The following is a 24973-nucleotide window of genomic DNA, read 5'->3' as shown; positions in this document are numbered from 1 at the left end:
TCACCTGTGCCAAGACTAGAAGGTAACTTTTTCTGATCTCTCAATTTCTATTGTTGGACCTTTACTTCCAAGGCATCTTCAAAAAATTATGCAAGTTCTAAGTTCTATAATAAATCCCTTATTCCATATGGCATGGATAGTTAGTGCTCCCCTGATAAACCATTGAGGTTGCCTAATATTTCAAGCTAACCAGAGACTGTGGCACTCAAGGCCAGGTCAAATATATTTTAATTTTGCTTCCCTACTATTTTGAGCTGTATCCTTCTGTGATCAGATTCCTTGTATGGTACATGGCTTGACTGTATACAGAGCCCTCAGCACGTAGTGTGCTTCAATGATTCTCTAACCAAATAGGCATAAAATCTCATTCTAGAAAAAATCTGGGATATGCCTCTCACTCCACCCACTCTGAAAGACCAGAGGAAAAAAATCAGAGGGACACAGTTTTCGATTGCATTCATTTCATGTTTTATAAAACAAAAGTGGAAGGAGGAGTTTGTCCTCAGAGCTCATGGCTAGTATAGTTCCATTAGTCATCATGGCTGCCTCTGAAACAAAGTGCCAGACAGCTTATGCAACCAGGCACAGATGGAAAAATAAGGCAATTGGGATATTTTGTGCATAAAAGGAAATGCACTTCCTTTAAAAAAATAGATAATACTCTCATAACAGTGTACTAGAAGGTAAAAATAGCAATGCTGGTACCAGGCAGAGCAACAAGATATATATTTTTTCTGCCCCAAACTTTCAGGGCTGCTAAGTTATTCTATCAACTTAAAAGCTTGCTAGGAAAGAAATGTCCCAATGATACAATGTGCTTATACACCACATAAACAGGAAAAAGGGAAGATTCTGCTCATTAGAAATGAAAACTGTGTGAGCTCTGCCTGACCAGAATGTAGATAGGACCTGAGATGATATTAAAGTGGAAGAAAGAAGAAATATGACATTGAAAACAGCACATAGTTTTAAAATGGTTACAATGGCCAGGCATTGTGTGGCATGCCTGTATCTCAGCAATTAAGAGGCTGAGGTAGAAGTTCGAGGCCAGCCTAGGTTACATAGGCAGACCCTGTCTCAAAAAAAAAAGATTATAGTAAACTTTTGCTTCAGTGGTTGTCTTGTATTTCCAAGGTGCTATCAAATTACTTAGTGATTGTGTCTAAGCTTAATGTTTTGCAGAGTCACAAATGATGATTAAGAACAATTTTGCTTTTATATGTCCCTTGCATCGATTTCTTTAAAAAAGTAGCAGACTAAGAAAATTTGAAATTATTCCCTGATTCTTTTAGATTTTAATTTTTAAATACCAAAAAACCAAAGCAAATTAAATATGTAATTTCATGCAACCCACAATTGATTTTGGTTTTAGGTCAAATTTTCTAAAATTAAAATTTTGTAATGCAAACACAGACAATGAGGAGTCTTGAATAACTTTAAATGGAAATTACATCTGTTACAGAACACATTCTGCAATCTTAATTTATAGTTAGTTGTAAAATTAAGTTATCAGTTCTAACTTATTATGGCTTCTAAGTATCTTAAATTAAAAGCACCTTCAAAAGCATTTCCTCTGGAGTCCTTTAATAAGTGATCAATCCTCCAAACATTCTGCCAATAGTGAACTCATGACCCACAAAGCAGCCTGCTCCACAGCCGATATCACACTTACTAGTGGTGATACATACTTACTACTGGCCTGCCAGTAACTTTCACTCCATCCTCACTCTTGACTCCATTTGCTGAAGCTCCAACTGAATAAATCCAATTATTTTCATATTTCCAAAATTATTCCACCCTCCTAATTAACTAAAGTATTATTGAATCCTCTTAGGATTATACCAACAAATGTGCTGACAAAAAAACTACAATGGAGATAATTCTTTCTCTCTAGTCCATCAAAATTGCTATCATCCCTCCGTGGACCAGTGGAATCTCTTCTCCCTCCCAACCTCATTCCCGCTAGCATGGTGTTTACCAAAGGAAACACTGTTACTAGGTGCCCATCTGCTGACTGCCCTTCCCTCCTCAGTACATGAGATGAAGAGAAATTTTCATACAATATTATAACTACAATATAATTATCACATTATAGTAATAATGTCATTAATAACAATAGCTAATTCTAACGCAGATTTAGTACGATGGGGAGTTTGCAAAGTGTGTTAGAAGCATTATCTAATTTAAGCTTCAACACAGCCCTAGATGTAGTTACTGTTGCTACTCATATCACAGATGACAAAACTGGGATTTAGGAAAGTTAAACTGAGTGGAAGGAGAGAGATTAGAAACCAGTCGATTCCAGACCCCAGTGATTCTCTAAACTTTTACATTATACTGTTGCATCTGACTCCCCCACTAGTCTGTTAGTTGATACCCAGGAACGTGTCAAAAGAGACTTATGGTCCCATTGCCTAATTTCACAAAATCAGAACAATGTCTCTGCACCTTTTTCTCTGTGTTGTTCTATCCTTTTCCTACCCTTTGTGAATGCACTATCTATGGAAGGGGGAAATAAATGAGCAAATATATGGTACTCTTCTGTTGACACTGCTGAAAACTTCTCCAATTTTTAAGGTATTTCCAGATGAATTTTTTCTTCCTTCCTTCCTTCCTTCTCTCATTCCTTCCTTCTTTCCTCCTTCCCTCCTTTCCTTCTTTCATTCTTTCTCTTTTTGTGGTTCTGGGGTTTGAACTTAGGGCTTCAAACTTTTTAGGCCTTGCTCTACCATTTAAGCCATATTCCCAGCCCTTTTTTTTTTTTTAATGTCCCTATTACCCTCAAAACCACTTCTTCAGTCCTAGGATTATCCCTCAGTTTGTCTAATGTCTCTAGAAACCACATGAAAGCTTGAGGATTTCCTGGTAGGGGGTGACAAATTGATTAGGAGATAGCATAGTCTTACAAGTATTCATACTTGTTCTTGAATTTGAGATGCAAAAGTCCAGAATTGCCTGTTTCATTATTCTCTGAATAGAAGCTTTGCATGCTTATCTCTTTCTTAGATTGTAAGAACATGGTGTTGTGGGGTGGGGGGGATGGCTACAGAAGGGAAAACTGCACTTGTTAATTTTGTAAGTTGTTTTTCTTTAGAAGAACAAACAAATTTAATAGTTTTGGAAATATTAGAAAAAAGGCCAGAGTTAGTCTGAGTAAAAGAAAGTCATATAATAATTATATCCAGCCCTTTTTGCATTCAGTTTATTTTTCAGACAGGTTCTCATATTTTTGCCCAGAGCTATCCTTGGACCATGACACTTGTACTTCCACCACTGCATAGCTGAGATCACAGGCATGAGCCACCATGCCAGTTTGTATTTTTGAGATATGTCTCACTAACTTTTTTGCCTGGGCCGGCCTTGAACTGCAATCCTCCTGGAGATGAGCACTTTAAATACTTTGTCTGTGCTCATAAGAAACAGTGCATGGCCCAAGACATGTGGGACTTGGAGAGCTTTCAGTTTATTTCCAGCCAGATGGTTTTCTTTATAGAGATACATTTGTATCTTCAACTTCACTGAGTAGGACATTTGGACCAAACATAGCCTAACTACATCTTTAAATACGGAGATATTAACAATGACAGCTGTCAAAATGTCTCCTGTATTTGTCATTTGCCGAGCCCTCTGTCAAGTGCTTTGCATAATTATCACATCAGCCTGATGAGGTTGGTGCTGCTATAACCCTCATCTTACTGGATAAGAAAACAAAATCAGATTTGTCCTGTTCTTCAGTTCATAGGACTTTGCTTTGGCTAGGCCTATCTCCACAGCCTGAGGTTCATAAGACTAGCTTTTTGCCCTAAGTGTGCATGTTTGTATGGGGTTTTTTTTTTTATCATAGTCACAGTTTTACATCCTGTTTATTTCATTTAGTTTCACATTGAATGCATTTTCCGGATTGATTTGAAGCATTCTAAATCATCTCTAGTGGTTACACAACATTTCTAGTGAATGTACTTCTTCCTCTTGGATATTCCTATGGTCTCTAAAGGCCACTACAAGTGATGATGCACAAAGCTCTTTCCAGGTGCGGATTATTTGGGACCCTCCCCCTCTCTGACTATTTATCATAGATACTGAATATTTATCTGGGCATTTTTTTATGGTCCCTATACGTAGGAAGTTGTAAGACTAATTACCTGCTGATGGTCTCCCTCACTTTGTCAGAGTAGATGCCTTCTGGCACTGGTTCATATAAGGCCTCCACTATCTGTAAGAAAAACAGGCTTCAGTGACAGAAGTAATAGGGGCCAGTATCTCTGAGCGTTAAGACTAGGACACAACAGGAAGTTGCTAATAAAACAGTACAACTTTTCATGTATAAGTTTCAATCCAAAAAAAACCATTCCAACCAAATAAAAACATCACACCAATTAAACAGTTCTGAAGTACAGAATTGTATTCTCTATTGAGAATAAAACCAAGTTAAAGTTGACCATAGAGTCATAATAAAATGATGTATGGCATAATATAATATGTTGGGTTTTGAGCAGTCCATACTGCAATTTAAAATGAGAGACCAAAAGTAAGTGCTGAGTGTGTGATTCAGTGGCAGAGTGTTTGCCTAGCATGTGTGAGGCCCTGGGTTCCACCCAAGTATGGCAAAAAAAAAAGACCAAAAGTAATTATATTTATTTTCATAATTTCTATGACAAATGAATACAATTAGATGGGGAAATATGCTATAGCATAGGATATACCTTCAGAAGACAGGGGAAAAGCACACTGCATCACACCATTAATAAGACAATGCCTGTTTTTAACCAACAGTTGGACAAGAAATCACAAAGATTCAGCTAAGAAGAAAAGGAATGGCTTTGTTAACAACATGAGACTCTTCTGACTCATGCTTACTTTTGTAGCCAAGGAGAGCACGTTGGTACTGTAGAAGGGAGGACTCAGAGTTGCCATCTGATAAAGGATGCAGCCTGCAGCCCAGACATCAGCCTTCTCCCCATAGGGCTCACTCTTCAATACCTCTGGACTGAAATAAAATAAAGGTGTTAATAGATACTAAGGAAGGGACAGTAAGTCAATATAGAAAGAAATCCAGTTTTCAAACTGTTGTTGGAAATATTCTTTTAAAATTACTTGAAACTCTTAATCACTGCTTCAAATAAACATACTAAAAAGGTTCTTTGAAATCATCCAGTCTCAGATGAATCAAGTACTGCAGTCAAGCAATTCAGTTTAAGCACAATAAATCCTACAAACTTGACTCTGTCTGTGTTGATGGGCTTTTTGCTCCTGGAAATAAACACCCCTCTAAGACAGACAGAACTGTGCACTGCACATCATTGCTACTCTGGACAGTCTGCAACCAGGCTGGCTAGAGCCCTTGCTGAGCAGTGTTTTGTCTCACACTCTCACCTTGTTTTTTACTGTGTTTTCTTGCTTGGGTCCAATGGAATGTTGAAATAACAGTGCGACAGATCAGAGTTCCAGTTTTAACAGATACTGAGCATTCCAATTTGTCCTTCCAGAAACTTCTACCCAATACCATGAGAGGGGATGTCCCAAAGAGCCTCTGCCTCTGCAGTACACATGAAACCATTTTACCCCAGACAGCCCATAGACCTGCTGCTAAAAGCCTGCATATCCACAGACTTGTAAGTCTGGAAATAAATGCTTAATTGTTGAATGTCACCAAGATCTTGTGATGACTAATAATGTAGCATCATTATGGAAAAACTAACTGGTATGGCCTCCTCTCTTTTCTTTTCATGCCTAGGTAATAAAGTAAGGAACAAAGCATATTCAGATATGCTATGGGGAATGGAAATAGCTATCAGGTTCATCTCTTTTGAAATTGCCACACTATCTCAGCTGGAAGCAGCCTATGCTCCAGCATACAGTACATGACAGAAGATAGGTTAGTATGTAAAAGCTTGAGGTGGCTTGTCAAAACCAAGTTAACCTTCACTAAGGTTAACTTCCAATCGTATGTTCTCCCTCATGTGAGGACTTTAGATCTAGGGAAAACGCAGCAATGTTGTTGGTCTTGGGTCACACGCTAAGGGGAGAGCACACACAGGAGGAATGGGGATAGGTAGAAACCCCAAAACTTGAAAGTGTCTGATGTCCCCACTGCAGAAGAACTAACATAGTAACCTTAAAATGACAGAGGTCACTATGGGAAGGTGACCAGGAAGTAGTGAAAAGGTCAGGTAGCAAATCAATTCGGGTTGTAACACACTTGTGCATGGAAGCAATGCTAGGAATCTCTCTGTGTAGCTACCCTTATCTCAACTAGCAAAAACGCTTTGTCTTTCTTATTATGCTTATGTCTATTCTTCAACAAAATTGGAGAAAAGGGCAGAACAGGTTCTGCCTGGAAGCGAGGTGGGGTGGGGGGGGAGCAGAAGGGAGAAATGGCCCAAACATATGAATAAATGAATAAAAAAATTAAACACATTTAAGAAAAAAAGGTTAACTTTGATCAGATTCTCAAAAGTTGTTCATGAGTCCCTAAAAAAAGAATGATACTCACTTCTCTCAAGATAATAAGAATTCAAAATAAAAGGCAACATAGTTGCCAACTGTCATATTGCTTCTGAGATAAAACTTTAAATATTGTTTAGTATAAAAGTGCTTCATAAGTACTTCTAAAAGCAACAAGTAACATAGAAGAAAGTCTGGTTTCTACCAGCCATAACAAAATTTCTGTGCTGATGGAAATCCCACCTTCTGTCCCCCCAAAATTCATGTCAAAATCCAACCCCCACCACCAGTGTCTCAGAATGTAACCTTATTTAGAGATATTTAGAGCTTATTTAGAGATAACACCTTTAGAGACATGACTAAGTTACAATGATGCTGTTAGGATGGGCCACAATCCAATATGACTGCTGTGTCCCTGAAAGAGGAAAAGACCCCAGTGTACATGCAGAGATACCCATGTGAAGAGGTGGCAAGAAGATAGATGTCTGCAAGCCAAGATAAGGCCTCAGAGGAAGCAGCCCTGCAAACAGCAGCCAAAACTGGGAGCAATTTCTGTTTTTCAACTTGTAGTGTTTTGTTAGAGCAGCAATAGCAAACAAATGCAGATTACATGAGAAAACCTACTCATGAGTTTTTCATCCTCAAAAAGAAACTGGTCTATGGAAATATGGCTAAAGTTATACTTAATTTACTTGCAAATATATGGTATATGTGTATGATTCTTGTTTTAAAAGCCACTTTAAATAATTTGCCACCATAATAATTTTTAATTTCCCCATGTAAGATGAACCCAACCACATTTAGGGAAATAAAGAGTTACAGATAGCAATGTTTCATTTAAGACAAAAGTTAAATAATACATACATACAAATGTAAACATACACACAGAAACACAACAGAATTTAAAATGGGTTTTCTATTTACAAGACAAAAAAAATCTGAACTAAAAAAAATAAGTTATCTGTATAGAATTTTGTAATCTGAAATCTCTTTAGTGATAGAATACAGCATGTCTTTTGTGATATTTAACAAAAATGGAGGCTCTCTGACAAAGACTAAAACATCCACAATTAAGTGTACAAAAATTATAGCCATTGTATTTCTTCAATAAAAGAAATTTAAGTAAAGCCAAGAGTAGTATAGAGTTGTGTAGATGGGAAAGTATGACATGTATTCTCTATCATAAATATTTTAATAAAAAAGTAAACCTAACCCATATTCAGCTGCCTCTGAGAGCAGTTTGAAATAAAATTTACCTAAACATTACCTCTGTTAAGGGAAAAATTCACAAACTGACAGTGAAAATGAGTTAAAGAAAAAAGAGGGAGGAAGGATGTTTAATTCAGTTAAGAAAAAAAGACAAACTGCTTGGATTTGAAATTTTTATCAGTATTCTCACTAATATACAAACAATTAAGTTGCTAATTGTCACTGATTCTTGTTTACTCACTAAATGATGTAAATTAGGAAAAATATTGGATCTAGGTGTATTTCAAGGCACATTAAAATATGAACATTCCAGTAATTCTTAAGTAATTCAACACTATGATGATTTATGTAATTTGAGGAAAAATTTCTTTCTTTTAAATGGAAGAAAGTGAACAAAATTAGATAACATGTTAAAAGGCTTTGTGTGTAGACAAATAAGTTCTTTCCCACAGCTGTAATATTGTCATCTTTGTTAAAGCCTTATGCTCACTTCACAGCACATACCGTAAAACTGAATGATACAGAGCAGAACCCTTGCACAAGGATAATACACAAATTTTTGAAGCAGTCCATATTTTTGGAGACAATAAGATGAGAGCAAAAAGGAAATACACATAAGGACTATACTGCAGCTATTAAAGTTGTTTCCCATATGGGTGGAGGTTCACCAGCCTGTTACTGCTGTATGTGTATATTGGAATTGAGCAATTCAATAAATTACAGCAGAAACTAGGTTTCTCACTGTTGGAGTAAGAAGTTACAGAAGTGGGCATCTGTACCATGAGGTAATGGACTAGAGTTGGAGACACCAGTAAGAAGTCATATTTACTTTACTATTAATATAGATGACCATAGAGAGAGATTCATAGATATGTGTATATCTATAGAGGCCTAGAAATGATGACACCCAAGTAGCAGTGACCACACAAAATCAAAACCTGATTTCTAATTCCTTTCTTCAACAGAAAGAATCAGGGCTCCTTGGAGAAATGCCTGATTCTAGGACTGAGGCAGGGAATCTACAAGACTTAAAAAAAATTTACAGTGATAGGAGGATGTCATATGAATAAAGAAGACAACTCAAGGAGGTCCTAATGGCCAGATGTGGAACAATGAGCAATAAAATAAAGTGGTGCATTAATCGGGTTGAATGCCATAACAAAATGCTATAAACTGGGTGGTTCCAACAACAGGTATTTCTTCCTCACAGTTCTAGAAGTATGGATGTCAGAGATTAAGGTTCCAGCCAACTCCATTCTTTGTGACGGCTGTATTCAGGCTTGCAGATAGCTGCCTGTACAAGTCCTCAAACAGAACAGAAAGACAGGAAATAAGCTCTCTGAGGTGGCTCTTCTTTTAAAGCACTGACTCAGTCATGTGGGGCTCACCCTCAACACTTCACCTAACTGATTACCTCCCAAAGGCTCCACCTCCAAATGTATCACCTTGGCATTTAGAGCTTCAATGTGTGCATTTTGGAGGATACACAATTTACTCCATGGTAAGTAACATTAGATTATAACCTTAAGTATAAAATAAGTATCCATAAGTCCATACTGATATAATTAAGTAACTGAATAAATAAATAATAAATGGGGACAATGGACAAATTGCTATACAGAAGAATTCCAACTAATTCATATGGATATTTCATTCTAAAGGAAATGGAGAACAGCACCCCCCGCCCCCACTTATAGAAAAGGAGGAGGAGGAAACAGTAACCTTATAGTGGAGGAAGCTTACAACCACCATCTCCAGGCAGGGAATCAAGATTGGCATAGCAGTGATAAATCATGTTGATAATATGGGATATTATAGAATATGATGAGAATGATATTTTATATCTGTAATGTTCCTCCAAAGACACATTATTCCAGTCTGCTTGTGAGAAAAATGTCAGACAAATGCCAATTGAAGGAAATTCTATAACATATCCAACCAAAAATTCCCAAAACTGCCAAGGTCATTAAAAGCAAGAATAATCTGAGAATCTGTCCTGCCCAATAGGAGCCTAAGGTGATATGATTACTAATGTAACATGTCATCCCTGATGAGATCCTGGAACAGACAAAGGATGTTGGGGGAAAAGTGTATACTTCAGTTAATAAAAGTGTATCAATAGTTCCCACAAATGCACCAAATTAATGTAAGATGTTAATAATAGGGCAGACTATGAGGTATGAAGAACTCTTAAGTATCTTCACAATATTTCTGTAAATCCAAAGCTTTCTCAACTTCAAAGCTTATTTTTTTAATTCTTCATTTTCTGTACTGAATTATCAGAAGTGATTCTTTCATCCTTTCCTTCCCTCCCTTCTGTAAACATGCACCTAGTACCTGTTCTGTGCCAGGTCTTTGAGCAGGTACAGAAGCCCTGCATATCTGTATAGTGTACAGTTTAAATGGGTAAAAAATAATAAATTTTAAAAATACATATATTTGAAGAGTACAGGGCTCTGGGAGACAGTGCATAGAAAGCATCATGATGTAAACATTACCACTGGGGCAGGGGTACTGGGGAAGACTTCCATGGGAAAGTGACATTTGACGCTGAAATAAGGAAGAAAAGAGTCTTCCAGGCAAGGATGCAGATGTATCAGAAAATGCCATTGATAGAAATGGAGATTGGAGATGAGGGAGATCAAAAGTCTGCCTTTCAATAGGTTGATTTTGAGGTTTCTCTATGTGGTAACATTAAGGCAATAATGAATGTCTAGTTCCAGAATTTGTAAGATATCTGGGCTGGGCAGGAAACATCTGGGAGTCATTAGTATACAGAGGCATGTACAGTCCTGTGATTGAGATGGTGTAGACAGAAGGTGCAAGAGAGATACAAGAGGAGAACACAAGACTGATCCTTGAGGATTTCTTATTTCGGAGTCAGGTGGAGTAAAGAGGAAAGTGCCAGGAAGAGGAAGGAGCAACCAAAGAAGAGGGAAGAAGACCATGTTGTGAGCAAAGAGAAGAGAGCCCTTCAAAAAGATCCCATAGTGGTCAGTGACTTTCAGGATATCAAACACCCTTGTATTATTTACAAATGGAGTTCACTCGTTGTCTTAGCAAAAACACGTTCAATGCAGCGATGGGTAGGGGATGAAGATTTATGACAACATTAAATTTTACCTGAACTTGTTTTGAAAGCAGCAATAGTTATGGAATCTCTTACTCTTACCACCCACGCAGACTTTTGTGCTTCAGGAAATGGCTTACTGCAAAGAAATGCCCTTACCCACATGACTTAGGTAAGACTTGCACATGCCCACCTTGTTACCTGTGAAAAGGCCAAAGACCCTCCAAATTCCCATTCTTTTTCTCATAAATGATTAACCTAACTGTTTTGTCCCTTCCTGCTACAGTTTGGATCTTAGATGTCCTTCAAAGGCCAATGTGTTAGAGAATTGGTCCCCAGCTCTTGATGCTATTAGGAGGTAGAGGAAACTTGGGAGATGGGACCTAGGGGAGATTTTAGGTCATTGAGGGCATGCCTTTGAGGGGGATTGTGGAACCTGGATCTCTTCCTTTTTCTTTCTTATGTCCCAGCCATAAGGTGAGTAACTTTGTTTCCCCATGTGCTTATGCCATGACATGCTTCATGTCACAGGTTCAAGGCAATGAAACCAACTGATCCTGTCATGATACCTCTAAAACTGTGAGTCAAAATAAGCATTTATCTTTATAAGCTGATTATCCCAGGTATTTGTTACCTGAGCAATGGAAAGTTAAGTAGCACCCTCCCTGAGAAATCAGAAGAAAATGCTTGTTAACCAAAGTTTGGTTATGTTTCTCTCCTTTGCCCAGCTTCCTGAACGTTGGCTCACCCTCAGTCTGAGCCATGATTCAGCCCTCTCTCAACCTCCTGACAATAGGCTGGCTTCCTGTCTACAGTGAGCTCATACCCACCTCTACCATCATCCCACACATCCCACTTCCCCACAGAGCTCCTTCTAGTCTTGTTCACTCTTCTCTGTGTAAGTTGCAGAAACCCTTCTGTACAACTAATATATACTAATGAAAATGTAAAAAAAAAAAAAAAAGAAGAAGAAGAAGAAGAAAAAGAAAAGAAAAGAAATTCTTTTCTGCCTGATCTTTGTCAGATCTTAGGGCTGGAGTGTTAGAGACCTGAATTTTACAATGATCCTCCTCCTTTTCTTGTAATAATCCTTTCAAATAAAGTCTACTATGTACTCATACATGAAAATGGAAAAATGAGACCTGTTGAAACTATTATGATATATTGTAAGAATTTTGGTAAATGTCACAATGTACACCAATGCAATAATAATAAAAAATAAATTTTGAAACTAAAATAAAATAAAGTCTACTTGCCTAAGACTAGATTTGGTTTTTATTTGACAATTTAGGTAACCCTTTTGAGAACTGGGCTATGAAAAAAGTATAGAGATGGAGAAGTAGCAAGAAGGGAGGAAATGGGTACTTGAGTTTGTTTTCCAAACAATGATTCTACAAGATGACTGATGGCCCACGTAAAGAATCCAGCAGAGTATAGGCTGAAGATGTGAGAAGAAGAGGGAAACAAACATTCCCCGGGTTTTGGTGTGGGTGGCACCAAGAGGGCAGAAGAAGAGACAGTGCTTTCTTTGGGAAGCTGGATTTCTTCTAAAGCCAAAGGTGATGTTACATTTTACAGAGTATTAAGAGGAGACAGCTGATCTCAGTGAAGATTACAGATGGTGGGAGTGGAAGAGTCATGCAGAGGAGGAACTGGTAGTTGCTTGTAGCAGTGGAGAAGAGACCCAAGTAGTGTCAGGGTTCACACTGCTCCCATCCTTTCTGAAAGCAGTGACCTCAGACTTCTCTGCTTCAGGCAACCTTCTCCACTCACCAAAGTGACCTTCCCAAAATGCAAAGCTAGTCACTTCTAGGGGCAAGAGTATATCCTATCATTACCCTGCAGATATAGATCCTGTCAGTCTCTCCTTCTAAAAAAATAATATTGCAAATAATAATGGTGCATAAGTACTACTTGTTTCTCCATTTCTAAGTACAATCTCTTGAAAGAGTAGCAGTCATTTTCTCCCCTCACTTCCTCACCTGTCACCCACTCTTTAACTCCACTGCAGTGCAGCTTCTCTTCCCACTTTGCCATCAAAATGACTCCTCTGTAGAACTTACTTTCTGGGCAGTTTTTGATAGCATTGACTGACACTTTGTCCTAGTTCACCAGGCTTCCATAACAGAATACATCATAGACTGGGTGACTCATAAGCAATAGAAATTTCTTTGTCACAGTTCTAGAGGTTAGGAAGGCCAAGATTTGGTGTCTGGTAATGGGGTACTTCACAGAGAGCTGTTATCTTATGTCCTCACATGGTAAAGTGGGCGAGGGAGCTGTGGGTTTCTTTATAAGGGTACTCATCTCATTTATGAGAATGGATCCCACATAACCTGATCTCCCATCAGGCCACACTTTCTAAAACTACCACATCGGGGTGAAAATTTCAATATCTCAATGGGGAAACATAAACATTCAGTCTACAGTAGGTTTCTTAAAACACTGCTACATTTTTTCAATCACTCAATAACCATTACCAAACACTTCCAAAGTTTCAGGCATTCTTCTATCTGCTCAGAATATACCAACAAAGTCACCTGCCCTCATGGAGATTACCTTCTACTAAGGGACACAGGAAAGGGAAGACATAAATAAAAACACTATAAACTAATTTAAAAGGAAATGATATATCATTCTAAGACGTGATCAGCATGATAGGCAAATAAACTTGGACTACAGAATTCTGCTCGGATCCCACACACTGATGCTTCAGCGCCTCTTTCCTTCCTCCCCACATTTAGTGGTGCTTTTCGTTCTTCTCACTCTTCACTCTCACCTTGGATAATTACATTCACACTCAAGGCTTCCACTAAAACCCATGCTGATAACGCTCAGATGTTATCCCCATTCCCCTCAGAGGTGCACAGGATGCCTAATCTTCTCGGCTCTGCCACACATCAATGACTCTCAGCTAGGGTTACAGATGGACTTCTGAATGCTTTGGCAATGTTGTAAGTTAGAACTGAACACCCACCTGATGTTGACAATGCTCTTGGTTTCTTGGATTTCAAGGGTTGTTTCTGAGGTGTACAAAAGGGCTGGAGCATCTCTGCCAGACATGCTGTTCAACAGGGATGGTCAGCTCCCACAAGTTGTATTCAGAGTTCCTGGAGAGCCTGTGACTGTCTTTCCTCCACATTGCCTCCTCAGGCAGACCTTTCCTTTCATTTCCCTACTTCTACCTCTGCTGTCATTTGCACTTCAAACCTCATTACTCCAAGCAATCCTTTGACTTTTAAATATGTTCCTGCTACATGAGCTTTTTCATAACCCAAAAGACTAAGGGCTCCCTGAAGCCCACTGAACTTTTTTGGTGTCAAGAGTCAGAGTTCCTTCTACATACTCAGCTTCAGATCTGTCCCTAATTCCTGGTGTGACAGTATCACATTAGTGAGTTGCTGTTACACTTAACCCTATAGTTCTTCCCACAAAAGATAAAATTATAATATTTGACAGCTAGGAGTTCATAAGAACTAGCTTCTATTCACCATGAATGAGCAGAAAGAAATACCAGGACTGCGGCAGATTCATTAGCTGAAGGGAATGTGAAATTGTAGAGGACGTTAAAACTTAAAGAGAAATTGAAAAACTGTCATTGAAAACATATTTCACCGACAATATAATGATGTAGCATCTTGGAAGTGGTGTTTGGAGACATCATAAAAGAAAATGTTCCCTTAAAAATGTTAGAAAATACTAATAAAAGAATCCTGAGGAGTTTGGGACATAGCAAGGACTCAATGCTTGGAGACAAGTTTCTTTATTGAAGTAATTCACCCAATAATATTTGCTTCACTTAGGAAAAGATAGAAAAGGGATTTTCATGTCCCATTGGAATGTATTAATTCTGTCTATTAAAAAGTACATTTAGTTCACAGGTATTAGTTATCACACTTTCATCTCCTTAAACTGCCTTTGTAAAGTGAGCCAGATAGACAGAAATGGAGAGAGAGTGCTAACTTATCATTATTAGCCAAAAATGAAATAATTTTAAAGGAACATAAACTACAACATCTGTCTAAGAACACAAGATTCCCTGTTTATGCAATCAAGGAGACAAACCCCATCTGAATTCATGAGGATAGAAATCTGACCCAAAGTGACATAATTAAATACATCTGCCAATAACTACCATTTATTTAGACTGAAAAGCAGCTGGGCACGAGTGGGTCAAGCCTGTAATTCCAGCTACATGGGAGACTGAAGGGGAGGATTGTGGTTTGAGTCCAACCCAGGCAAACAGTTTGCAAGACCCCATCTCCAAAGTAACCAGAGCAAAATGGACTGGAGGTGTGACTCAAGGGGTAAAGCGCCTGCTTTGCAAGTGGGAAGCCCTGAGTTCAACTTCAGTCCCATCAAAAGAAAAGAAACGCAAACTATGCAGCACTCAGGATGATTCAATATAGAACACTGAACAATATGGGATGGATAAAATGCACGCATCTTATAAACTCAGATGTAGAACATGTTTGCAATAGTGGAACTTCTCTATGGAACCAGGGCAAGGATGGAAAGAACAAGAGAATGATAGAGCATCTGTAATATCATAAAACATAACACCTGTGGAGGTAGAGGATGTAAGGATATGTATTGAAAGCTTTTGAAAAATGGGGGGTGGGAGGTAAAGGGGTAAGGGAGAGTAATGGAAGGGGTGGAACTGACCAAAGTAAAGTATACTCACGGCAGGGATACATAGAGAAACCCCTTTGAACATCAGCTTAAATATTAATATTAAAAGATAGAATTGTAAATAGGCACTGCAAAATAGGTACAGTGTGGGTACTTGTGGAAGGGGAGGGTGAATGAAGGAGATTAAGGTGAGAGTACGTGGTGGATAGACTTCATATACCTATATGAAATAGAACAAAGAAACATCTTGCAATTGCTTTAAGGAGGCAGGGAGGGGGTCAAGGGGGAGACACAGTGGGGGTGATCTAACCAATGTACAATATAAACCTATTTGGAATTGTCACAATGAATTCTCCCTGTACAACAAATATATCCCAATAAAAATTAAAAATGCATGTGTCTGTGTACAAATATGTGTGTCTGTGTATATAAATGTGTGCATTTCTGTGACTGTTTGTGTTTGCCAGAGGTGGATGGACTGTTGCTAAGAAATGGCTCCAAAAACAATCACCATGATAGTACAGGACTCAGTGAGAACCAGTGACAAAGAAGGAAGTTGGGAGCCCCCAGAGTGAATAAGGATCTCATGTGAGCATGGTGGTGCATACCTGTAATCACAGCTATTTGGGAGGCAGCGATGGGTTGATTACAGTTCAAGATCAGCCTGGGCAAAAGTTAAGGAGACCATATCTCAATGAACAAGCCAGGCATGGCAGCACATTCCTGTAATCCTAGCTATGCAGGAGGAAGAGCTAGGAGGATTATGGTCCAAGGCCAGCCCTGGGCAACATGTGAATCCCTATCTGAAAAATAACTAAAGAAAAAGGAGCTAGGAGTATAATTAAAGTGATAGAGGGCTTGCCTAGTTAAGTGTCAGGCTCTGAATTCGAACCCCAGTACTGTCAAAAAAGAAAAAACCCATTATACAGTTTCTGGAAATAGTAAGCAACACGATATTTGGATATTTGGTGAGACAAGCAGAGCTTAGCACAAAGGACTCTCAGCAGGATCATAGGTGTGGAGAGTTGCATCCATGGCTTGAGCTTTTCCTTCAAGGACCTACTTACTCTAGGTTCCTAAATGTATTGATGAAATTTGGTGTGCTCTCACTAGAGCTACAGGAAGTGACAGGCATGTTGGTCAGTGGTGTGGTTCTCCACCATGGAGGAGTGAAGGCCAGGCAGGCCAGGCACGCCTCCACTAACATAGTGAAAAAGAAATGAGAAGAGGAAACGGAGGACTTCAGAATTGCCTGCTCTTGGGAAGGAGGCTAAGGGGAGAGGACGACCCCTCCTTCTCCAGGTTCAGATGTATCTGGCTTGGATAGATAGGTAACAGTTTCATTATACCGAAACAGCAGGAGCAGATGCAGAGGAAGAAGCTATGCCAGTTTAGAGTATATTAATTTACATCTGTAAGACTCACACTTGGGGATAGCCAATGGGTGACATCATCTGGACATTAACAGTGTCTTAAAGCTTTATCTCAGAGCATGTGCTCCTGTCATTTATCATCATGGGAATGTTCTCAGCTCTTAGATGCCTGCCATGAGGAGATAGTTAAGAAGCTTTGATATCTAAACAGCTCTGTGACTTTTTGAGCATAAAATTCTTACAGAACTTCTTACATAAACTTCGAGAATAATGGAATTCACTGGATAGGCACTGGTGACTCATGCCTATAATCCTAGCTACTTAGGAGGCAAAGATCAGGAGGATTGTTGTTCAAAGCCAGCCCAGGCAAATAGTTCAAGAGACCCCATCACAAAAAAACCCATCACAAAAAGGGCTGGTGGAGTGGCTCAAGGTGTAGGCCCTGAGTTCAAGCACCAGTACCACGAAAAACAATTATGTAATAATGTATCATGCCATTCAAAGGAACTGGCACACATTTGATGCAGAGTTTAGAAACCATCTGCCTCTGAGCTACATCTAGGGTTGGCATTTCCACTGAGTAAAAATAAAAACAGAAGACACCCCCCCCCATTAACTATGAATTACTAAAAATTATTTTTAAAAACTTGGAATATATTTATACAAAAACACAGTATTGGGAACATACACTAAAAAATTCTTTGATATTTATTCATAATTCAAATTTCACTGGGAACACTATTTTATCTGGCAATCTTTGTTGCAGTATTATTTGTGTGCTCTCCTTGACTAGGGCTCAAGTCACCCTTACAGGAAGGCACACAAAGAGCTACATAAACACTAAATGTGGTTTTCTGCACTTACTTTAGAAAAAGAGCAATGCTGCATACTGACATGGGGCATTTGGGATGTCACTCATGGCACATGAAGTCATGCACCAATGAAATCAACTATTTCAACTTTCTTCTAATTATCAGCATCTTAAAGTTGAACATATCTGAATAAATGATACATCGAATTCACGCCCAACTTTTACAAATAAGTGTTTTATGGAACACTTTTGTAAACATTTAAGTTAATTGCTGAACGACTGGAACATAATCCACCAGAATAGCCCACTAAAGATGGCCACAACTGGTTTCTAGATGCTGACCTCTCTCATTGGGTTGCCTACCTCCTGTGGACTGGGTTTAAGGAGAAGCATGATTCAGACCCTTAAGTAACATGTATATACCACAGTGACAAGACACTCTAGTTGGAAGAGTTATCAACCAACACTGTCTATGAATGAGTGGCAGACAATATTACACATAAAACTGACTTGTTATTTCAGACATTAATACTTCCTCAAGCTAGGGAATCAGGTTATACATAACATACATAAGATCCATGATAGTAAAGAGCAGAATAGATTGGCTCTGCCTTGGGTAAACAAGGATCTGTGACTGCCAGTGTGGCTGCGGATCTGTTTTTAATTGGTTTGCTGTTTGTACTGAAAAATGAAGAGTCAAATTACACCTAACTGTCATGTCCCTATGAGGAGCAGTGGACACTGCCCAGATGGGACAATTGATTTCACATCATTTTATGTAAGACTGCCATTTGTTTAGAATCTGTTCAGGAGATAATATATGTACAAGTGCCATGCAAAATACTAAGTGCTGTACAAATGAAAAGTGGCATTGGTATTATAGAGAGATTTGTCACATTTCATGTGGGACTGTAACAGTAAGTAGGCTAAAAAAAAAAAGGTAGTCAGAGAAACACAGTAGTAAAGATGGAACTGTCATATCCTTGCATTCTGAAAAGTCTCAGTGAACCAGAATGCTTGACCTATAGTCTTTTCAAAGGCAGATGGGCCAAGAACTTGTCACTGTCATTATTAACATGTTGGGAGGGATGACAATGGTGTCGTGTGGTTCTTACCTACAGGTCCAGGTTGGAAAAGCACATATAATCTCCAAATACCAGAGGCAGTCTTCTCTCACCCTGACCTTTGTCTTTACTCCACAGCAACCCTATCTGGCATGCTCATCCCTAGCAAAACCACCTTTGAACACCTAGGCCAAGTTCTACCTTTGGGTAAACCTTCTCTTACTATGCAAGTTCGTACAGATGGTCTGACAACAAACTCCAAAGGCACACACATCCTGCATTGTTTCCCAGATAGTCATGCTTTTATTTATTCAACCAATACCTTTACTGAGCAAGTATTATGCTCTAGGTGCTCTAGTAGGAGTTGGAGATACAGCAGCAAACACAATACGACAGCCACAAATCCCCAGCCTCCTGTAGTTCACATTCAGGTGCAGGAGACTGACATAAGTAAACAAAGGTTAGTAAGTGCTATGAAGGAAAAAGACAAAAATAAAGTTTTTCCCTATTGAAATCACCACAAGAAGAGGACTAAGATAGAGAGGAGAAAAACGGAGGAGATAAATCAATTTGGGTTGTATATATATATATACATATATATGTATATATATGGAAATGTCACGCTGTAACTCCTGTGTAGTTATCTTAAACAAAGAAACAAAAATGTCTTTTTTCAAAACTGGAGAACAGGAAGGTAAAACAGGTCCTGTCTGGGGATTGGCACCAGAGGGAGGGGGAATGATATAAGGAAAGTGTATGGGAGAGTGAATGTTGTGGAAATGTTATTTACATATGTATGAAAATGGAAAAATGAGACCTGTTGAAACTATTTCAGGAATGGTGGGAAGAATATCAACCATGATATCTTGTAAGAATTTCTGTGAATGTCACAACGTACCCCAGTACAACAATAATTTAAAAATTTGGTAAAAAACAAAAATAAATAAATTTTGTCTCATGAACTGGTGTGTAATTGTTCCACAGCTCTTTGACCTTGGAGTGGGGCAGGGGTAGATATCAATTTTCTCATCTCTGTAAGAAAGATGCTTTGTAATATTTGTTCATGTTCTAAAATGCTATGTCCATCAATTAAGGTTTAAAAACATCTTGATGACAGATATTCATACAGTTTTAAGATGAAGATTAAATTGGTTTTTCTTTTTTATTCTTTTTTGCAGTAGTAGCAATTGAACTCAGGGCCTTGCACTTTCCAGGCAAGCACTTGCTCGTTGCTGCCTTAACAATGACATAACAGGCATGGTGGTATATGCCTGTAATCTCAGGAGGCTAAGGCAAGAGGCTCTCCAGTTGGAGGCCTGGCATGTATAGAAAGTTCCCCAGCCTGGGTTACACTGCAAGACCCTATCTCAGCTTTCCTCGGTTACTTTGTTTTGCTGACATTCTAGTTTGCCATAATTGGCTATTGTTTCTACTAACCTGACTAAAAGTTAAGGCTTAAAAATAAGCAACTGCCCAATACATTTGGCTCCTAGGTAACTAGGTAAAAGTTAAAGAATGAGAATGTGGTTTCACTCTCTTTGTACTAGTTAGCAACTTAGCTAATTTCCCTTGTCCATTAAGCAAGGAGCCTAATGATGTGCCTTACTTCCCATTACTTCTACAAGTCTCTGAAATCGAGGGCAGGCTTTACTTTCTGAATGAGTATCATCCTTGAAAATGTCCATATTCCATCTCCTGTACCACTACAAACAACCATAATCTGTAAGCATTTATTAAAATAATCCTTTCTTTTTCAGCATGATAATTAGAGATTTTCAAAACAGAAAGAAATGAAGACGTTGTTCAGTTCAAAATTTGTTGTGTTTCTATTTAGAAAATAACTACTACCAGGCAATCCTTGGGATGCCAGCTTCATACAAAGAGAGCAAGTCAACTGGGCAGTGAAACTGATATGGGACTGAGACCTTGAAGGACAGTGGAGAACTAGACTCTATCTACGTTGTGCTTTAGTTTCCTTTCTTATATATACAAGAAGAAAACAACCTGTCAGTGTGTTGCTAGAATTGTGAAATGCAGTACTTTTTTAAAATAAAAGTACACAAATAATTTTACTCCTCTTTTTTTGGATGTTTAAAATGAGAGAAAGGATGAAAGGTAAACAGAAAAGGTGAAAGTAAGAATTGTACTTTGTTTACTTTGCCTCACTCAGAGATGGCTACTTTGATTAATTTCAACTCTAAAAGTTCAATAGTTTTAAAATCACGTGCAAACATTTCTTTTTAAATGTTCTCTCCTTTCTCAAACACATGAAAAAAACAGACTAGTAAGCTTTGTGAACGGTATCATTGCCTGAGAAAGAAAATAAACAGAAAGAAAGAGGAAGGCCTTTAGTAGTCAATGAAAAAACAGAACTCCAGACAGGGTCATTACAAATTCAATACAAGGAGAAAATATAAAAATGAGTAAGGATGGCACTGAATAGGAGAATTGACTATATAAAAAGAGAGAGCATTTGAGAGAAGCAAACAAAGTGTTTAGTACAATGACAGCCACTTGTTATTGATGGGAGGATCAATTAAAAATAGAGATTTATAAACCTTAATATTTTATGCATTACTAAACTGCATAAAATAAGGCAGAATGGATTAGAAATATTAAGACCACTAAATTTTTCAAAAGTACACAATAGGAGTGAGAGATTTTTGTATGCTAATTTATCATTGACATAAATGATATAAAAGATTTGAATAATTTGCCAATAAATACATTTAGAAAAACATACAGAGCACTGTGCTCTAAAACCAAAAGAGAATTTATGACATTCTCTTTGAGAATGTCATAAATTTTTTACATATCAGGTATGACAAACTATTACTTTGTGACCTGTCAAAAAAATAAATTTTACTGGTACGTGTATCCTTGGATGGTCCCATTATATGTTATTTCTAGGTTTGGGAATGTAACCCCCTTTAGCCAGTGGGACATCAGCAAGTGTGATGCTAACAACAGAAGCTAGTAAGTACCTGTACATGTAGGCTATATTTTTTACTCTTAACTCTTGGGACATACTCTCTCAGATCCTTTGTAGCATACTGTAAAACATAAAGCCCAACCTAGCCATGCAAACGGAACCTGTAGAAGTAAACTGAGGATCCTGCCCACATCCAATAACAGTCAATCTTCTCAGAAGGGATTGCTCCCACCCAGTGGGGATGCTCCCTTTAGCGTGCCTGGAACAGAGACAAACTATTCTCATCTAACCCTCTCCAAACTGCAGACTTCAAGCAAGTAAGTGATTTATTATTTCATTAATGGGATAAATTGCTATGCAATGATCATCTGAATCATCAAGAATTTATTTATTATAAACAACTGGAATTATCTGGGCTGCATTCTATGGCATAGCAAAATAAAACATAAGCATTCAACAAAGGAAAAAACAAAAACAATGAACTATGAAAATAGTCTAATAAAATATTTAAGAGTAAAAGAGATAAAAGTTTCAGTAACAAGACTATTTAGAAAATAAAGACAATGAGAATGATACATTGAAAAACTAATGGAATCAGTAAATATAAAAGGATTGAAATCTGAAGCCAGGTGTGATGCTTCATGCCTGTAATCCCAGCATTTGGGAGGCTGAGGCAGGAGGATATTGTTAGAGGCCAACCTGGGCAGTTTGATAAGACCCTGTCTCAAATAACCATTTAAAAAAAGGTTGACATTGAAGAAAGAAATCAAAGAAGACTACAGAAGATGGAAAGATCTCCCATGCTCATGGATCAGTAGAATCAACATAGTAAAAATGGTTATGCTACCAAAAGCAATCTACATGTTCAATGCAATTCCCATCAAAACCCCAATGACATTCATCACAGAGATTGAAAAATCTACCCTAAAGTTCATTTGGAAACACAAAAGATTGCAAATAGCCAAGGCAATACTGAACAAAACGAGCAATGCTGGAGGTATCACAATACCCAACTTCAAACTATACTACAGAGACATAGCAATAAAAACAGCATGATACTGGCACAAAAACAGATGTGAAGACCAAAAGACCAGAATACTAGATCCTGATATAAATCCACAGCTATGCCCACCTAATTTTTGACAAAGGTGCCAAAAACTTATGATGGAGAAAAGACAGCCTCTTCAACAAAAGGTGCTGGAAAAACTGGATATTCACCCACAAAAAATTGAAACTAGATTTATGTTTATCACCCTGTACGTATCAACTCAGGGTGGATTAAGGACCTTAATATCAGACCTGAGACCCAGAAGCTAGTACAGGAAAGATCAGGGAATACTCTGGAAGCAGTAGGCAAGGACTTCCTCTGCAGAACTCAAGTGGCTCAGCAACTAAAAGAAAGGATCAACAAATGTGACTAAACGAAATTTAAAAGGTTCTGCACAACAAAAGAAGTGATCTCTAAATTGAAGAGGCCATCCACAGAATGGGAGAAAATCTTTGCCAGCTATACATCTGATAAGGGGTTGATAACCAGAATACACAGGGAGCTTAAAAAACTAAACTCCAAAAAAATCAATGATCCAATGAAATGGGCAAATGAACTGAACAGAGTCTTTTCAAAGGAAAAAGTCCAAATGGCTAAAACACATGAAAAATGCTTACCATCTCTGGCCATAAAGGAAATGCAAATCAAAACCACATTAAGACTCCATTCCTGTTAGAATAGTTACCATCAAGAACACAAATGACAACAAATGTTGGCAGGGATTCAGGAAAATCCTGCTGGTGGGAATGTAAGCTAGCACAACCACTATGGAAAACAGTATGGAGGCTCCTTAAAAAAACTAAAAATTGACTTGCCATACAATCCAGCAATACCATTCCTAGGGATACGCTGGAAGGTATGTGAGTCAGGTTACAACAAAGGCACCTGCACACCCATGTTTATTGCAACACTATTCACAATAAGAAAGCTATGGAAACAGCCAAGATGCCCCACTACTGACAAATGGATTAAGAAAATGTGGTATTTATACACAATGGGATTTTATGCAGCCATGAAAAAGAATGAAATCTTATCATTCACAAGAAATGGATGGAACTGGAGAACATCATTCTGAGTGAGGTTAGCCTGGTCCAAAAGACCAAAAATCATATGTTCTCCCTCATATGTGGACATTAGATCAAGAGTAAACACAACAAGGGGATTGGACTTTGATCACATGATAAAGTGAGAGCACAAAAGGGAGGTATGAGGATAGGTAAGACACCCAAAAATCTAGATAGCATTTGTTGACCTCAATGCAGAGAAACTAATGCAGATACTTTAAAGCAATAGAGGCCAATAGGAGAAGAGGACCAGGAACTAGAGAAAAGGTTAGTTCAAGAAGAATTTATTTAGAAGGTAACACACATGCATGGGAAAGCAATGCAAGTCAACTCCCTGTATAGCTATCCTTATCTCAACTAGCAAAAACCCTTGGTCCTTCCTATTATTGCTTATACTCTCTCTTCAACAAAATTAGAGATAAGAGCAAAATAGTTTCTGCCTGGTAGCGAGGAGGGGGTGAGGGGGGAGAAATGACCCAAACATTGTATGCACATATGAATAAAAGAAAAAGAAAATGTGGTATTTATACACAATGGAATTTTACTCAGCCACAAAGAAGAATGAAATTTTGTCATTCACAGATAAATGGATGGAACTGGAGAACATCATCTTAAGTGAAGTTAGCCAGGCTCAGAAGGCCAAAAGTGCATATTCTCTCCTATTTGTGGGATATAGGCCTAACACAAATGTAGCAATACTATGAAACACTGGTCACACTAAGGGGAGGTCACACATGAAGAGGTGGGGAAACTAAGAACTTGAATAGGGTTGATATACTCACTATACAAGAATGAATATAGAAATCTTAAACTGACTGAAACTAACACACGAAAGGAACTAAGGTAGAATGAAGAAAATTAGACATGATAAACCAAGTGGGATTATAATACATACATATATGGAAATATCACAAGGAAACTCCCTGTATAGCTACTTTTATCTCAAGTTAAAATGTCATGTTTTTCATTTTATCCTTTCTCTCTTTTTTCCTACAAAATTGGAGAACAGAAGGGCAGAACAAGTCCTGCTCAGGGGTGAGGGCTGGCACCAGTGGGAGGGAGAGGTGTTGGGGAAAGGGGTGAGTACAGTGCAATAAAATGTGTACAATGCAAAAATAATACCTGTTGAAACTACTCCAGAAATTAGGGGAGGGGGAGATGAAGGAGAAAGGTTGAAGAGGGGAACTCATGAGTGATATATTTGATACATTTTAAGAACCTGTGTAAATGCCACAATGTACCCCCACCCATCACAACAATAAAGGAAAAAAAGAAAATAAAATTTTTAAAAAGGTTAAAATATATAAAGCATATTCTCTGATTACA

At 38.2% G+C, this 24973-nt stretch overlaps 1 protein-coding gene and 1 pseudogene across 12 annotated transcripts in view; one reads left to right on the top strand and one right to left on the bottom strand.

Moving 5' to 3' along the window:
- Window positions 1–24973, bottom strand: part of Nek10 (NIMA related kinase 10) — a 260109-nt gene that overhangs the window by 73419 nt on the left and 161717 nt on the right. For all 12 annotated transcript variants that reach the window (XR_012436301.1, XR_012436303.1, XR_012436302.1 and 9 more), the window contains 2 exons: window positions 4858–4987; window positions 4143–4213 (listed from right to left, as the gene is read on the bottom strand). Coding sequence is in view for 9 of the 12 variants with exons in the window: in XM_074043773.1 (XP_073899874.1) it covers window positions 4143–4213; window positions 4858–4987 (201 nt within the window). In the remaining 3 variants the exon portion in view is untranslated. The remainder of the gene's footprint in view (window positions 1–4142; window positions 4214–4857; window positions 4988–24973) is intronic.
- LOC141413158 (U6 spliceosomal RNA) lies at window positions 8136–8232 on the top strand (annotated as a pseudogene).

The sequence above is a fragment of the Castor canadensis genome, chromosome 10 (assembly GCF_047511655.1).
Source record: "Castor canadensis chromosome 10, mCasCan1.hap1v2, whole genome shotgun sequence".
In the NCBI taxonomy this organism is placed as follows: domain Eukaryota; kingdom Metazoa; phylum Chordata; class Mammalia; order Rodentia; family Castoridae; genus Castor; species Castor canadensis.
This window is presented reverse-complemented; position numbering and strand designations above follow the sequence as displayed.